General features: G+C 41.7%; 1 protein-coding gene across 4 annotated transcripts in view; it reads left to right on the top strand.

Annotated features, from left to right (window-relative positions):
- Positions 1 to 18175, top strand: part of immp2l (inner mitochondrial membrane peptidase subunit 2) — a 144870-nt gene extending 126695 nt beyond the window's left edge. For all 4 annotated transcript variants that reach the window (XM_037766437.1, XM_037766440.1, XM_037766441.1 and 1 more), the window contains exons 4-6: positions 289 to 354; positions 11218 to 11320; positions 16882 to 18175. In XM_037766437.1, the coding sequence (XP_037622365.1) occupies positions 289 to 354; positions 11218 to 11320; positions 16882 to 17007 (295 nt within the window). In that variant the 3' untranslated portion in view covers positions 17008 to 18175. The remainder of the gene's footprint in view (positions 1 to 288; positions 355 to 11217; positions 11321 to 16881) is intronic.
- The last annotated feature ends 234 nt before the right edge of the window (positions 18176 to 18409 follow it).

Genomic DNA, 18409 nt, shown 5'->3' with positions numbered 1-18409 from the left:
TATTTTTTTCAAGAGCTGAGAAATGCAGCCTTCATTTCTGCTTGTCCAACATGTAGTTTGGGTTTGATTCTGACGCTTTGGAGTTGGTAAAATGTCCTATAGACTATAGTCGAGTATCTAATCCACCAGTCTTTCATTTTAAACTAGATCTGAATGTGCAGACACCGTCTCCCTGAACAGAGCTGCCCCACATCCTGACTACATCACGCTTGTATGAGTTTTATTTGGCCGTGTTTTCCTGTTTGGCTTTTATGCTTATTGCCTTATATATGTTTATTGTTCCTGCAGGTCCCCCAAGAATCCCCAGCAGAAGATCATCAAGCGAGTCATTGGCCTGGAGGGAGACTTCATCAGGTAGGAAGCAGCTCCTCATCCTCCGGCTCCTGCAGCAACAAATGACTGACTGTCAAACCAACGCTGATAAAGAAACGGATATCTTTAATATCACATTTATATTGTAATAAAGTAAAGGCATCCTGAGGTTGATGTGAAACAGCAGCCTGCCTAATCTAATCCCATCTAATCGCATCAGTTTGCAGTCAAGAGGTTCAGTCCATCACGCTGGTTTCTAATCAGATTAACTGGCATCACCTGGTGGCAAAAGTAAATTACTGCTCGGTCCCTGCACACACACAAAACACTCACCAAGGGAAGAAACATGGAGGAGTTTACCGCTATATATATATTTCTACACTTTACGAACTCGCAGAGGCATCCCACTTACCTTTGAATATCAGGTAGATCGTCTACAGTTTTAAGTAGTAGATAATTATTAGGACCTGAGCACCGCCAACATCGCCGAAAAAGGCCCTATTGAAAGTGAAGGCATTATTATTATTATTATTATTATTATTATTATTAATAATAATAATAATAATAATAATAATACTAATGAAATGAATCACATTTTTGATAGCCTTATGGTGCTCAGAAAATTGTCAAACTTTGCACAATGAAAAAATTTGACACAATTTTGCTCGGGTGTTGCCCCTAGAAAGATTAAGAAAAATGAAGCCCCTCATTTGGGTTTCACGTACATGTATGAAATTGGGTAGGCAGATATAACATGTAAAGACGTACAAAAAAGCCTCTTGGAGGTATACCCAAAACCCAACAGGAAGTCAGCCATTTTGAGTTGAATATGCCATTTTCACCCATTTTTAACGTTTTACAGGCCGTGTAATTTAACAAATGTCTCCAAGAAAATTCACCCGATCGACTTCAAATTCGGTCAGAACCATCTAAAGACTTTTGCAATCAAAATGTATCAAACATTTGTGGTTTCATGCAACATCGACAACGTGGCGTGCCGTGGCGTGGCGTGGCAGTGAAAAAGCACCTTTCGCCATAAAACAAGAAGTGTTTGCAACTTCTGCGTACTTTTTCAAATCTGCTCCAAATTTCTCAGCCATGATGACGGTCCAGGGCTGAGGATACATGCCAACACCGACTCATAGTCCCGCCACTAAACTTTAGCCCTCTTTCATAACTCATGATCCGGTTGTCATAAACAGTAGAGGGAGGCATCATTCTGTATCATTGTGTACCCCCGACGTACGTGAAGGTGCGAGGGCCCGTTCATCACTGCTTGCAGCTTTAATTATTATTTATTTTATTTTTCACAGATGTCTACAAACTCAGCAATCTTTGTGTAGTTACTTGTATTATTTTATCATTGATGGAAAAAAAAGACTTTCCTTTATTTTGGCATCAATCGTCCTCCATATTATTAACCGTCCTTAACACACAACAGTAGATAGGATTTATTGATGAACCAATCAAAATGCTCCACCTCATCAACATTGTACATATAAATTTACATAACGGCCTCTTCCACCTGTCGGTGCTTTCGCTGTGAAGTTCATCATCGTTTCCTCCACAGCGCGATTGATGATTATATCCTCCTGTGTCGACACGTTTGTTGGTTCTCTGTCAGGTTTAGAGGATGTTAAAGTCACATGTGATGAGACTTTCAAGACTGAGTGACAGCAGATCCTGTCCAGCCAATCATCAGCCAAGGGAGGATGTCTCTTGGGACTCAACTAAATCAGTTGTTAGTATTATTATTATTATAATACATCAACATTTGTTTGCAGGTGTTCAGGAGTTCTACTGCACATTTTTTAAAAAGTAGTATAAGGCCCATTATTGCCCATTTTTGTATTAGCCGGAGTCGTCACTGCAAAGATGGCGATGCTCAAGCTTTACTACGTCCATATTTTATACAGTCTATTATTCTGCTGCATCAATTTTTGATCAGACAGTGTTTTAGGAGTTCAAAGATCGGTACAGTACTCTTTAAAATAAGGACTTTAGTAGTTCAGTGAACCAGTAAGCTAGTTCAGCCTCGGAGTCTTGCTCCAGGACACTTCAGTCGGAGGCATGGCTGCTGCTGCTGCTGCTGCTGAGACTTTTCTGGTACAAGCAACACTAAACACTAAACTCTTTGTACACAGTCTTCAGCTGTTCTTTTTTTCTTGGTTTTGAGGTGACTTTCAGCAGTTGTCGTGTACAAGAAGCGTGACTTTGTCCCATTAATAACGGCGGTTCCTCTGCATGGCTGAACAAACAGGCTCCCACTGATGACTAAAGCAGATTTGAAGTGGCCGATCACTGCCGGCACCGTGTGTTGTGTTTGTCAGGTGGGTGAACAAATTACAGAACAGGAGTTTTGGTGCAGCGCACCATGAAACCAGCATGTCAAAACTGCTGAGAGAGCTGTAGCAGCTGTTTCAACTCAAAGTCGAGCTGAAGTCTTTTTTTTATTTAAATTTTAGCTCCGAACTGGAAACAAGTTAATCCGAGGTGATGCCTCACACTGGGTGGCCTGAAACTGTCGAGCTGCTCTGAAAATGTGAAGCAATGACTATGTTTACATGCACAAAATATTTAGACAATATTCCTACTAAACTGTTTACATGGCCACTAGTATTCTCATTTAAACGCAGCTGTGCATGTTCTGACTTTTCAAAGTTTTCCATCGGTGGCGGACTTGTTCGATCGTACGAACACAGCCTCCCTCTTTCATTCCTTTAACCACCTTCTTGAAAAGGTTGCCGTTGCAATATTTATCCAAAAACCTGTTTATATGTTAGTCTTTTATAATGTTTTACAGGCCGTCGCCAGGAAAAGTGTTGGTATTGTACATTTCTGCAAACCACAGATACGTTGAAGGTCGACGTTTTCGCATTCGGGTGTGACGTAGTACAACGAGCGACTGTTATTGAAAGTTACGTGGTATAGTAACAAGTATAACAAGCGAGAGAGTCCACTACTGGTGATGGATGGGTCAACGTTGACCTTACGCTTGTTATGTAACGTTGTTACGGTTGTTACGTAACAACACAGTCTCACAACAGTTCGTGAAATAGTCATGAAATTTAATCTATTTGATTTGTGTGCATACACCCATTTTTTTGTGACGCTCAGCGCTTTCAACAATGTATTTTTTGTGCATTTTCCTGCGAATGTCCAGCAACATGTGACGCACGTGTCAATTTCCGCTCCAGTCTTTTCAAAATAAAACTACTTAGTGAGGTTTAGGAATAGACTGATTTGGTTAGGCTTAAGTAACAAACTACTTAGTTAGTTAGGAAAAGTTGGTGGTTTGGGTTAAAATAACATCGGAAGTGCTGTAACTTAAGTACAGAAGTTACGTGACAATTAAATCAACGTTGACTTCTGGTTTCACGCGGGACATGGACAGCGGTCTCCTGGTGAAAGTCTGGTGTTTTTGGACCCACCCATCCACCCTGACATCCTCCCTATGTGGCGTTTGCCGCTCTTTATATTTCCCACTTCACAAATTGCGTGGTTTACATAAGAATTGCTGAGCGACTGCGCTGTACGTGACATTGTTACACTTGTTGCGTAACGTACCGCAAGAAAGTCCGCTATGGAATCCACTTAAAAAAACAGGAAGTATAAAGAGCAACAAACGCCGTGTAGGGAGGAGGTCGGGCGGATGGGTGGATGGGTGGATGGGTGGGTCAAAAAACACCAGACTTTCCCCAGGACACCACCGCTGTTTGTGTCCCGTGTGAAACCAGAAGTCATTGTTATTTTATTTGTTGCATAACTTCTGTACTTAAGTTACAGCACTTCCGATGTTATTTAAACCCAAACCACCATCTTTTCCTAAACCTAACTAAGTAGTTTAATTTTGAAAAGAATGGAGCGGAAATTGACACATTACGTGTTGCTGGACATTCGTAGGAAAACATATGAAAAATGTGTTGTTGAAAGTCGTGCTGAACGTCATGGAAAAAAAAGGGAAATTTTCATCAATGTACACGAATCAAATCATTTAGTTCAAATTTCGTTACTATTTCACGACCTGCTGTGAGACTGTTGGATTCCACCATCCCAGTCTCAGATCAGTGGTTCATTCTCAGAGGGATTGTGAATCGTATATCGTCAGAGTGTTTCGGAGCTTCCCTTTTGTTTACATGCGGATCATGAATTGTGCTTTATCCCTCAACAACTGCTCTGGTTTGGTTATAGGTTGGTTTTTAAATGCTCTTGCACCATGAAACGCAGTATTATATTTATATTTCACTGCTGCTGAATGTGTTTCCAAAAATGAATCTTTTTGTTATTTCCCCTGTGTGAGATCAGTGTGAGTGCTCTGAAGCAGACTTCACTGGAGTATTTTAACTCTTCAGGCTTAATGTCGGCCTGAAATTGGTCTTGAATTGCATTTGAACAGGCATTAAGAAGACATTAAGGTTAGGTTGCAGATAGCTATTTTTATTCTTAGTGTGAGTGGATAGCAGTGTGTGTGTGTGTGTGTGTGTGTGTGTGTGTGTGTGTGTGTGGTAGGAGCTGTTCTCGGTTGTGTTACACGGCGTTCTCGTGAGGAAATGAGCTCCACAGTTGAGATAATGAGACGCAGCAGGAGAAGAGAGCGGGCTGGGCTGCTGGCTCTGATACAGCAACTTCTCAAAACTCACCGTCTGACTGTTGGACAGGTTATTTTATTCATTACAGAGACCGTCGTGTCCCCAGTCTGTCTCTCTGTCCAATTAACAATGCAGTCTCTTTCATTTTTATCTTTTAATCAGAACACGAAAACTTTGGCACAAAATCTGCAAAACTTGTGACTGATTACTGAATATATATATATTATTACTATGTCAAGCATCATTATATTGTCCGATGCAGACGCTGACTACATGTATGATTTAGGTTATGCGATCATTAGTCACAGGTCACTGAATTTTGGTCTTTTCGTGCCCAAGTTTCTGACCATTTCTTTACATTTTACTTCAGACTTTGCTCTGTATCGTACTTGTAAAGACGACAAGGTCAACGCCTTATTCTCCTTTGATCATTCTGATCTTTTTGAAGGTTGGTTAACTCCTTACACCATGTAAAGAGTAGGCTATTATTTCTCTTTATCTTGTGAAAATCTGGATAGACTTTAAAATCCCTTTATCGTTTTACACATATTTTGTATTTTGACTCATGAAGAATTAAACAGATTACAAACTGCCAATACATTTAACAAGCATGACTGCAAAGCATCAACCAACATGATAAAACAGAGTTAAAGATTTTTTTTTTGTGGAAAATCCCAGTTTGCTCTCATACACCGTTTAAAGCTATACCTACATAAAAAAATGCACTGTAATGTTACGTCACTTCCGTTACGTCACTTCCGTTGTTATTTTATTCCAAACCACAATTTTGTCCTAAACCTAACCAAGTTGTTTCCTGTGAAGACGGAAGTTCATCTTGAAAGGACTGTATGCATGTAACGAGCGCAAACTGACACGTGTTGCTGGACATTCGTAGGAAAACACAACAAAAATGAGGAATAACTTTTTGTAAGAAATCCTACATACGTTGTATGAGGATACGTTGAAAAACCACATCAGACACAAATCATTATTCAAAGTAGAGTATATGTCTTAAAACATATCTAGAGTTGATCTTTAAATTATATACGGCACTTCAGGTCTCTCAGGATAAAATACTGAGGTCAGATCCTCCACAACAAGTCATGCAGATGTTAATAATCTTGCATGCAGCACTACATGATGCATCAAAACAGATCATCCAGCTACATGACACGCAGAGGGAACACAGTCGCTGTGACAGACGGCACAAGCTACCCAGTGAACCAGTAAACCCGTCAGCTCTAGTGTCCACAGTGGGACCCTGCAGCAGCAGCAGCAGCGCCGGGGAGGCTGACAGGAAGTAGCAGGACATCAGACCCACAGAGGCGTGTTCACGGTATCACAACACGCCATCGTCATGCGTTGCATCCAGGTAGTGTCGGCGGTGCAAATTTCAGGTCACGGGCTGAGGAGGGGATGAATAATTAACAGGCCTGTGATGGGTTCCCTGGCGGAGGCGGTGCTGACGACGCTGGCTGATAGCCCGTGTTGTCTTACACGGGCCAGGCCGACATAAATCATAGCTCCGGTTTTAATTTGGCCACGCGGGCCAGACCGTCTGCCTGCCACGTAACCGCCCGCCGCAGAGAGAGGATTGTTTTACAGATTCATCTCCAAACAGAGAGGCTTATACCGCACGTAAATCTGCCGCCGTCGCTGTCAGGCCAGAGGAGACTAAGTGGGAGTGTTAACTGTGGCGCGGTGCAGGAGAATCTGCAATGAACTAATGGTGACTCATAAATAAAGTTTATTTGTCTGTTAAACCATTATACAGGTCCACTTCCAGCGGGAGGCAGCCACCGCTGACACGAAAAGTCACTCCGACTCTTAACAAAGTGATGGACACAAAAACACATAAAGTATACCGTCTGAAGGAAAGATGGGCGCTAAAGTCCTCAACTTCAGACGCAGAATAGTGCAGGAAGCAATTCATTTAATCTGTAAACACATTAGAGATACTGTCTGCTGTTTTGTGCAGGCTTTTATCAAAAACCTGGCAACCAAAATTGTATTTGGCGTGTACTCACAGCCAACATGGTGAATTTGCTGCCAGCTGTAACACAGCCTCATTCAGTGATTCTCTCAATACAATGTCAGCTGTAAATGGTCAGGTTACACAAATTTTACTGAAGTCTGTATTTGCTTTTTTGGTCCAGACTGAAATATCTCATGGTAATCTATCTGTTGGATTTGGTCCAGATATCATGTCCCCAAAGGATGAATCCCAATGAATTTGGTGATCTGACTTTTTATCTAGCGCCTACGGCAGGTCAAAGTTTTCACTTATCCTGTGAAATATCTCAACATCTATTGATGGATTGGCACAAAATTCAGCAGGATAAGACCAAAAGAGAAAGATTAAAGCCTCCCCAGGGGGTGTGGAAGCAGCCCCGTCGCACTAAAAGGTGTATGAATAGGTAATTTGCAAGGCAATTTGTATGCAATACGAACGCCTTTTCTTGCTTTTGGCGTGTCGTTTGTACGCCATGTAGTCTGTACTGATTGTAATGGACATCATAAAAAACCCTCGTGAATATGCTTCGCTCAGAGCTAGTGACGTAGAATAAAAAGAGAGAAAGACTGTTTATGGAGCGAGAGGAGGTGGACGGATCCAACAAACACAGGACTCTAGACAGCTGTTATGTCCCAAAGTGTTGTTGAGTTAGCGCGATAATACCGTATTAACGCAAATTCGTTTTAATGCCACTAATTTCTTTCGGGCTCAGTTTTTAAGTAATCGATATTTCAGCATACTTGTAATGGTCAATTTGCCAAAATGTAAACAAAATACAGGCTCAGAGGAGAATACCAGTACATACCTGTAGCTGGCATTACAATAGCACATTCAATGTCGTCATATTGGCCTATATGTGAAGGTGTTAGCATGTTAGTATCGATCAGTTTAGCAGAAATATCCTCCATTTTCACACAAAAGTAATATTTCACACATAGCTGATGGAAAAATAATAAATCCCAAAGATCCACTTTAACTTTCGCTCTGGGCTGGATTTAAATCACAGGAGGACCAGCGAGTTAAGATTTAAAATATGATCTTATTGTGGCTGTAATTATTTTTACTCACATATACGCTACGGACGGGATTAACATCACTGACCAGTGCAGGTGATGTTAAAATGACCCCATCTCCTCTAGAAACATAAATCCAGTCCGAATTTTATCAGCTAACCTCACCATTTAGCTCAAAGCACTGCTGTGCTCGTAACTTTTTATTATTGATTATCCTTTTTTTTCATCCCATAACACCAAAATAAAGTGGAAAGAAACGGCCATCACTTGATCTAAGAGCCCAATATGATGCCATCAAATGCACAACAGTGCAAAACCCAAAGATATTCATTTTACTGCGATATAAAACAGAGAAAAGCAGCACATTTGAAAAGCTGGAACCATCGTTATAGTATTCAGTAGGTCATACAGCAGCATTACTACTTATATCTTTAGTAAAAGTGCTTCCTGAACCTCTGACCCTGGTGGTGTTGGTACTTTTACTCTACAATGGACTTCATGCATGATGAAATCCAGTCAGCTGTAAATCCACATATTTCCACCCAATTAAACTGAGCCACGGCGGTAGTGAATGTCAGCTGATGTCAGAGATGATCGTTCAGCTACACCGTCACCCTGTCAGGAGGAAAATCTAGTGGAAAACTCTGGATGGTTTCTAATTTATCAGCGTGAAAAAAGACAAATTCAAAGATGATGAACAGTGAAGAGGCGATTGACAGCTTCAATCCAAAGACGTGATGATCAGTAGCGGCCTTCAGGAGCACATATCAGCAGGTCGGAGCAGGGTGTGGAGCTGTCAGCAGCTGTCCACCTCTGCCTCATTAAACTCCTCTGAAACATTCGTCAGCTGCTGTTAACACTGATGAAAGAAATGAGAATGTTTAACCAGTCTTGGTGAAACACCCTTTGTTCAGATTCTGTAAAAACCCACTGTTCAGACAGTCAAGCTTCTCCGAAGCATCCGCGGCGTGTGTTCTGTTGTTATTTTGGTACGTATGAGTGTGTCTGTGCCCTCAGCTGACTTTACTTTTGTCAGAGGTTGTCACAGGCTCAGTTTTAGAGCTAGGGTGAAGTTATTGGTATCATATGAAACTAAAAAACCTAATGAATCCATTGGTACCAGCCATGTCATAGCTGGTCATAAAGGAGGTTAAATAACGCTATGAAGTTACGCTAAATTTTAGCAAGGAAAAACTGGCATGGCCATTTTCAAAGGGGTCCCTTGACCTGACATGATTAAAATAAGGGCTATTCAAGTGTTCATACTGGGAAGTCGATTCACCTAAAAAAAAAAAATATCGTCCGAGTTACAGACGTCTCTTTCCTAATGTAAGTCAATGGGAAAAAGTATTTTTGGGATCGATAGCATCACGTGACGGACACAGAAGTTGTTGTACCACAGTTTGGCCACTACGAAAATTGGGATCAATGACCGGCGCTTTTCCTGGGGGCTTGCTGATGAAGGAAGGACAACCATCACCGTCATGGTAGCCGTGGCTAATGCTTGAGCTCATGATAAATGCGAATAAATGGAGGAACAACTTGTTGATTTGTGGCAACAACACAAGTGTTTACTTAACGTGTCTCCATGACTTCATCCATCCATCCTTCGTGAATTTTCAGTACAAAGTAAAAACTAAAATCCCTAATTCTTCCTGCCCGTCATCTACCATGTTTGTTAACATTAAAGTCACGTGTGATTGCGACAGAATTGGTAATATTTCTGTTTTTTTTAGTGGGGACTTGTTGTTGATGAATGAATCTGTTAGTGTGTGGTGTGCTGTTTTGGCCAAATCGTTGCTCTCCACACACTATAGGAACAAAACTGTTAAATTTAATATAACATGTCGTTATGTGTGGGCTCTCTCACATTTTACACATCTGGTAAGATTTGAAACATCTTTTAGTGCAAGCCAGCCTTTAGGTAGAAGTGTGCGAGGCAGGTTAACAGAGAAACGGTTCAACAAAAAAATTACAGCTGAGATGAATTTAAGAACCACAGATTGATGATAGAGAGAGAGGGAGGATTTTCTCCCTGCAGGCTTCATCTCAACAGACCAAACCTGGTTTACAAAAGGCTAAATACAGTGAAGTCAATCGTCCTTGGTTCTGTAAAGATTTCACAGTTGTTCCTCCTCAAACGTAGCACAGAATTGGTGTCATATAGGCTGTAACCTTTTTTTATTCCTGTAAAAAGGTCCCAGCTTGTTTTTTTTGTGAGTCAGTAAATTCAGCTGCTGTGGCTAAATCAATATTTATGTATCCAAGGCCTTTTCGGTCAGCCGGCCTCCCGGACCAGCGCACACACACACATACGCACTCGCACATTAAGAATCGCAGACGAATTTCCATTTAAAAAGTCAGTGAGGCTATAACTCACAATGTTCCTCTGCTAAATGATAAATCAGGTCTGGAACAGGCCCATAACAGTCCAGAGGGATGATGAAGGGCGTTGGACCTTCTCCTCATAAACATGACGACCTGATTGAAGCAGCTACAGCGTGAGACGAGCACCGTCGCCGCCACCGCCACCGCCACCGCCACCGCCACCGCCACCGCCACCCCCTCCACCCCCTTTACCGCCAGCCTTATTAGTCTGGATGTGTCCTCGGATCAGATCTCTGTTTGAGCGATAAGGCGGCGACGTGAAGTGACGCCTCAGGGGTGATTTAGATGCCGATGATTAACGATAATGAAATGAAAGCGATAATTGTCCCGGAGATTTGATCCGTCATCAACGAGGACCTTAAGCCCAATTTTCTCCCTGAATCTTGATATTTTTCTTTCTTTTATCAAAGGCAACGAAGCAATTATTCAAATTAGAATCTGTTTCTCACTTCGGTTCAGTTTTTCTTCAACCTTGGTGTTGTTTGTTATGCAGATGCTGTTAATATTAAAAAGATGTATTCTGTACAAACAACACGCCCACAACAATGCATCACCTTTCTTTTTTTTTCTTGCGACACAGGCCTGTTTAAGATGGTAAACATTATGTCCCGCAGAGTTTGGCTGTTCAGACACAAATATAAGTACATTACTCACGGCTTTCTAGTGAGAGCTCTGAACTGTCTTTCAGCTCATTGTGGATGTTGTGAAACTCAACACTCAGTGAGGACAGTTTGGTGTTTGGGTACGCTGATGACACTAAAATAAAAATCAGACATCTTTAAACAAAAAACTCTGAGCTGTTTTAACATCATTAGATTTCACTGCATTTAATTTTTTTTTTTTTTTCTTTCAAAAGCCTGATTAAAAACCAAATCTAATTAGTTTTGTCTCGTTTCTTCAGGACTCTGTGCTACAAGAACCGATACGTTCGAGTTCCTGACGGTCACTTCTGGATCGAGGGGGATCATCACGGACACAGTCTGGACAGCAACAGCTTCGGACCGGTACGAACTGCATCCGCTAGTGTTACACAACCAGTCAGTACTGTACATCCCCAAAGTCATTCATAAATAGTTTGATCATATTATTCTCCCATTAGGCTGCATTACAGATACACAACCGCTGCGTGGTTACACAACGATAAATAACAATAAAATAAGCATAACTACTCATTGTTACTACACTGTAAAGACAATCCTGTGTCCAACACTGTTACCATAGTCATACAATAGATAATAGAGAATATTACATACCAGTCTACAGTAGGAGGAAGAGGGACAATTCAGAACCCGCAATTCTCTCCAATCTGTTGAATGAGCGACCAGGGTTGACTCTTGTTTTTGCCTGTGCTCATTGTCTCTTTTAACTTTTTTTGGGGGGTTTCTTCTGTCAATGCTTTTGTTTTTCTCTGGCTGATCCTGCCCCAGTATCAGCCACAACCACAAAATATAACATGTTTTTTCTCCTGCTTCCGGCTAACGTACTCACCGCCAAACTTTACCTGTGAAAATGTAAACACGGGCTCTTCCCGTCTGCGAGCCGTAAATCGTTTCATCTGATATCGTTGCTGACAAGCATTAAGAATAACTTCTCTCTGATGGTCTCATTTACTTATGTAGGTCATATAGAGGCATCAGTATCAAATTGAGACTGATTCATAAAGCAGTGAAAAGCTCCTTGTAGTAACTTTAATGTATAGTTGGATTAGGAGCAGAAGGAGTGAAAGAGAAGGGGAAGTAAGCCTCACAGTAACTACTGTCAAAGAGCCGATGAGCAAGGCATTAAACCCTAAAACTGCTCCATTCAACTCTGATGGAAAACCATGTTTATACGGTGGGAAAAGAGCATGGAGCTTATGAAACTTCATGGATAAATAAATGTGTGTGTATGTCAGAGGTCAGGTTTTATCTGTTTACCTGCACCCCCTTCTGATTTACTGAAGGAAACAGAAGTGATAGATTATGCATCGTGTGTGTGTTGCCTTCCAGTATTCCAGTTGAAGTCTGTGTAGAAGTGGAGTGTGTTAACAGATGTGGATGTTTCTGTTGTCTTGGTTCGTCCATCCCGACAGACGCTGCAGCTTCTCCTCCAAACATAAAGATTTCATTAACGCTGCGTTTCTCTGGTGCAGAAAGACTATTAACATCCTCCCACCGACTCCTCCTCTCTGCCTGCTGTTTGTAGTTCCACCCTCTCGGGTTGAGCGGTATGAAATTTTCAGCAGCGAAGGTGCTGTTTGCTATGGATGGCACATTACAGGCCAGACAGAAGCGCCCGATCTCCAGCTGAAAGGAATCCAGCCGAGGAGCTCAGAGGAAATCCCCTCAGATGTAAAACCCAGAACACATGGACCAAGAGCTCCGCTGAGCTCCTCCGGCTTTACAGTTTCCTCCTGAGACATGTCTCTGTGTACGGCAGCGGCAGCGCTCCGTTACACCAGACACGATTATCTGTTCTCATGTAACATTCATATAATAACTCACAAACAGTAATGCAGTTTAGTTTTGTAATTAAAACTTGAGGTCATCCCTTATGTGTAAGAACTTTAATATAACATTTAATTAATTGTCTTAATATAAAGGCTGCGTTTACCGCCACATAAACAATGTTAATAGATTTTTGTTTATTTGTTGTAAAAAATAATAAACAAGAATCAACACAGGGACGACGTGTCAATTTCCACTCGTTACATGCATACAGTCATTTCAAAATAAACGTACGTCTTCTTGGTTAGGTTTAGGCGACAAAACTACTTAGTTAGGTTTAGGAAAAGATGGTGGTTTGGGTTAAAATAACTCCAGAAGTGCTGTAACCTAAGTATGGATGTTACGTGACAAATAAATCAACGTTGACTTCTGGTATCATACGGGACATGAACAGCGGTCTCCTGGTTTTTTGACCCACACATCCACCTCGACCTCCTCCCTACGAGGCGTCTGTCGCTCTTTATTCTTAGTTCATGATTAAGTGGATTACATACGAATGATTTTGTGGGATATATGCAAATTACAGAGCAATATTTTCCGTAGGAATAGCTACAAAAGGAGTAAGAGAACAGCCTGGTTGATTTTACGCCCCTGATACACCAAGCTGATGGTTGGCCATTGGAGATTTTTTACATTTACATTTGTGCTACATGTTGGCAAAGAAATCACAAGAAACTTTGACCAGATGGTGTAAATGTTTGGTCTTTCTGTCTCTGTCATTCTCCCTGTTTTATTGGACTGCACTTTAAAATGGGGTTGAGGAGCGACTGTCAGCTTCCATCCCTCCTAACAGACATCATCATCACGCACTTCACAAAATCACATTATGTCTTTATTCTTGCTGAATGGCTGAAGCAGCGGCAGCATCTCGCCGGGCCGCCGCACCGTCATGTTTCTTTTTATGGGAGGGAAACGTCATGTCGCACTACGTACTCACAACTGACAGTTTAGTGTCACCGCCAAATATTCCTACCAGGAGGAACATGACTAAAACTGCTAAATCAATGGGGTATATTCAGGATGTATCCCATCCAGCGAGGAGGTCTCATTTGAATAATATATTCTTTTTGAATGTGGCCTGCAGTGTTCGCTGCCACCCACCACACAGTCTTTTCACTCAGAATCACATCAGCGCTCACAAATGATGCACTCAGCCTATGGGTCGATCAGAAATAGTCCAAAACAAACTCCCACAATCTCTACAAAGAGCATGTAGTGTAACTCTGTGGAGTTTTTTTTTTTTGTTGAGACGTGAAACTGTTTTCAAAGAAATTCACAACTTTGAAAAATCTGTGAAAACTTGTCGGCAATAAACAGACAAGATTTCATGGCAGTCGATCTGACGCTGTGGGAAGTATGGCCCATTAAAGAGTGTAAAGGTGCAATAAATAAGGTTTTTACTGAGCCCAAAGCACGAAATGACCACAATACATCTGCTGAGGGTTGATGGGGGTTGTTGATCGATACCAGTGATTCAGCCAGAGCTCAGCCAGCTGCTGAGATTTCTGCCTCTCACAGCTCCATACCCATCCTGATGTGCATGTTAACGCAGGAAGAAAGGCACTAATGAAGCAAAGAAAGCGCTGAAGAGAAAGATTAGGAACTAAAGGATCAAGTCAGCAGTGAATAAAAAATGGAACCAAGTAAGCAACGAACCAAAAAGATTAAAAAACAAGGAAGCAAAGAGAGAGCTAAGAATGGAAAAACTGAAGGAAACTAAGGAACTGAAGGAACCAAAGACCCAATAAAAATGAAGAAAGGACCAAGGAACAATTGCAGGACTCCACATAGAAGGACCCCAAGCCAGGTTTTAAACCTAACCATGCCTTTGCACTGCCTGTCGGCACCTGTGTCCGATCGGACTTGAAGCTGTTCCCTCCTATCTAGATCCTTGCTTGTGTTGTACGAACTCTCAGATGTACGTCGCTTTTGACAAAAGTGTCTGCTATATGAAATTGTAGAATTGTTGGTACCAAGTAAGCCAAAAAATCAAAGTAAACTTACGTTGGAAGTTTATTTTGAAATTACACTGTATGTATGTAACAAGCATAAACTGTACATTCCCTGTGAACACGGAAGTTTATTTTGAAATGACACTGTATGTATGTAACAAGCGTAAACTGTACATTCCCTGTGAGCACGGAAGTTTATTTTGAAAAGACACTATGTGTGTAACGAGCGGAAACAGACACGCCGTCCCTGACACGTCCTAAACTGATGCTAGAGGGGAACCTAGAGGCGTAGGCCAACTGACCAAGCATCGGTATTTTACGAGTTGGGAGTGAAAATTTGTTGACTCAGCGTCTTTTTTCAGAGCGCTGCGACTTTTTTGTGTGGCCGCTCTAGAAGCAGCGCTTCTAGTTGAAAATGTCAGTACTTTTCTGCTATAGAAGAACGCTATATGGACACTCAGCGAGTCAGATGAAGAATATAGAAGGAACCAACAAGCTACAAAAATTGAAGAAGGATCCAAGGAACTAAACCAGTCAGATAAGAAAAGTGCCAAAGAAGAAAACCAAATACAAACACAAATAAATACTTAATTACAGAAGGGACCAAAGAAGAAACAAAATGACAAACAATAGAAACAAATAGAGAACCTGTAAAACAAACAAAATGAGCTGAAGAGGAACCAAACAAAGAAGGAAATATTGAATTATGTAAGATGAATTAAAAGAGAAACTGGGGAACCAAAGAAAGAGTCCAAGAATAAACCAAGGAAACAAAGAAGGAAGCGAGGAACAAGACAAGTACCCAGTGAATGACATAAGAGCGCTGCTCTCAGTGAAAATCCTCTGGTTAAAACCCTAGAAAACATAATAAAGAACCAATAACCAACTTGTATCATGTTTCTTAGATTAAAAGATTAAAGAAATAGAAATGTCTGCTGACCCAGACATCCACTGTCGGCGCTCACAGCTTTTAGATTTGCTTCTTCTGTTAGCAGATGTATGAAATGTGCATAATAAATAACATTTGATTCAATTAGTTTTTTTTAATATCTGGCTGCCTGCGAGTAGATAACAGCCCGCTGACCTGCTCCTCAACTGCAGCAGATGAATATTAATCGGCTGCTTCATTACTTCATGTTATTAAACTGGATCTTGACCTGCAGCCGTGGTGGCGGTGGTGGTGGTGGTGGGGAGGTGGGGGTGGCGGCTCGCTCCGACTACAGCCCCGCCTCCGCTGCTGGGACACCCAGGAAGTCAAATCAAACACCTCCTCGTTGTCTGTCTGCGGCGGCCTCGTGTCGGCCCGTGAGCCGGAGCACACTGGCTGTCTGAAGGTTCCTCTGAAGATGAAGATGAACGCAGCGTGGTGCTTTTTTGACATAGACGGCAGCTTTTTAGAGATAACGGGCGTCATTAAAAGCATTTGACATTTGCTGGCGTGTGTGTGCGTGTGTGTGTGTGTGTGTGTGTGTGTGTGTGTGTGTGTGTGTGTGTGTGTGTGTGTGTGTTCGACCTTATGCAAAGCAGCTCTAATTGATGCAGCGAGGAATATGTCAGACAACCAGATCTTCAGCTGTCAGCTTGCCAGTTTTAATTATCTCTGCTGTTGATGTCTGAAAGACTCTGGACCCGAGAGTGAATGTAAATCAAAACCGTCTTAAATCCTCCAAAATAAGCTTTTCTCTGCACACAGTGACGCTCTTCATCATATTTAGTCCTCGTTATTGTAGCTCCAATAAAATCGCTGAGAGCAGATGGGCTAATCACTTTAGAATACAATACTATACTCATTTTACAAGTTGTACTAAAAACCACTCAGAGAGCACATGGCTCTGTCAACGCTGCACAAAACCCAATATGGGATATTTTATAACTAATGCTAGAAAAGACATTTCTTCTTCTTTGACAGTCTTTATCTGAATTTGGATTCAAATCAGCATCAAAATACACAAATTACTGATCATAGGAATTAATTAATCTTCATTAGCCATGCAAACAGCTCAGTAGAAATATTGTCGTTTTCGGAATGATGGCAAAAAACTGAATATTGTGTGCATGTAAACGGAGTCGTTGTCTTCTTCTGAACCTTCAATTCTGACCCTGAGTTCTGTTTTATTTTTTTCCCAGGTGTCTGTGGGGCTGCTTCACGGTCGGGCGTCTCACATCATCTGGCCACCAAATCGTTGGCAGCGAATCAAACCGTCTCTGCCCCCAAACCGAGGACCGCTAGACACCGAGGAGGAAGAGGAATGAAAACACACAGACACCGTTTTTATAACTATGGTAATGTCATCTTAACCAAAATGAGGCGTCCGTTAGTGTTTGGAAAGACACGCAGCTGTACGAATACATTCAAGCCATACATTGTATCACTGTTATTCTTTCTAAAATGTCAAATTCAGGAGAAACCGATGCTGATTGAGTCATTGGGTGTGTCATGACATTGTTAAACTTCTGTTATGTAAACTGTTAGACTGTTCATTGATTTTGTGTTTTGTTAATTGTGCGAAAGCCAGTCGTTACCAGTGAACAATTCTCTCAAAGAAAGACTTTACCTGTAGCTAGAAACACTCACCTTTATCTTCACAAACTGGGAGAGAATAGTTCATGTCAACAGATCCTGATGAACTACATACAGACTGAATAAGTGAGCGGTATTTCCCTTTACGGATGTTGCCATAGCAAAGCTTCTTTCATGTCTTTTCTGTCAGTACAACCTCCATGTTTGTGACCTCTCAAGTGCACTTGAGGATAACTGTGTGAATTCAATTATTTTCCAGCGCGAATGGGAGAAAACAATGTCATCATCTAAAAATCTATTTTCACTGTGCTGTTGTTTGTGTTGCTGGTGTTGTCACCTCTGAGCAGAAAGGCTGCTGCTAGTTCACACAGATCCGATGAATATTCTCTTCGTTATTAAATACTCTGAGAGAAGAAAAATGAGCATTTAGCCTCCAACATCAACCAGGTTATCTGAAGCCTTAATTAGAGAGAAACCACACAAGACAAAACAGCCAGCTGACTTCTGCCCGGCTCTCAAACAGCTGAAAAGCTCCGTCTTTTAAGAGGCGCGTCGCTGATTTGCATGAATCAAATTGAGGGAGCACTTGTGGTAAATTCAGCCAAATGGAGCTCTCGATTGTTGATTCTGCGATGCTAACAGCTGTGTCACGGCGTAATGGGACCCTGGAAGGCACAAGTGGGGCTAAATGCAGGTGTACTCAACCCTCCTGCCGAGGCGACGCACAACAGCGGGCTCACATCTGCATAATTAATTCACTCAAATGTGATGTGCATTTCTGTGACAATTGAATCTGACATTTAAGGTTTATGTTTGAGGTTAATAAACTGTAGCCAGTCTCTGCATTAATTAGAGCCTGAGCTGTTATACTGTGATAATAAAGGTTGTGTTTGTACATATCTTCTACATCCTGCATTTACCTTATTTACAGAAAGCTGGAAAGACTCATCAGTCTGTCTGTGTGTGTCTCTAAGCTTCTGCTCTGTTTCCGTGCCAACTAACGCCGCCGGCTGCAGCTGCTAGGATACCGGCGTTGCCGTGGTGAGATATGGCCTCGTTTAGACGTGCAAGATCACCACCACGCCGACAGGACGGAAGCCGCATGTAGAGCCGTGCTTCCTCCATCAGTTGACA

The sequence above is a fragment of the Sebastes umbrosus genome, chromosome 4 (assembly GCF_015220745.1).
Source record: "Sebastes umbrosus isolate fSebUmb1 chromosome 4, fSebUmb1.pri, whole genome shotgun sequence".
Lineage (NCBI taxonomy): Eukaryota > Metazoa > Chordata > Actinopteri > Perciformes > Sebastidae > Sebastes > Sebastes umbrosus.
The sequence above is the reverse complement of the archived record's forward strand: the minus strand, read 5'-3'. Positions and strand labels throughout refer to the sequence as shown.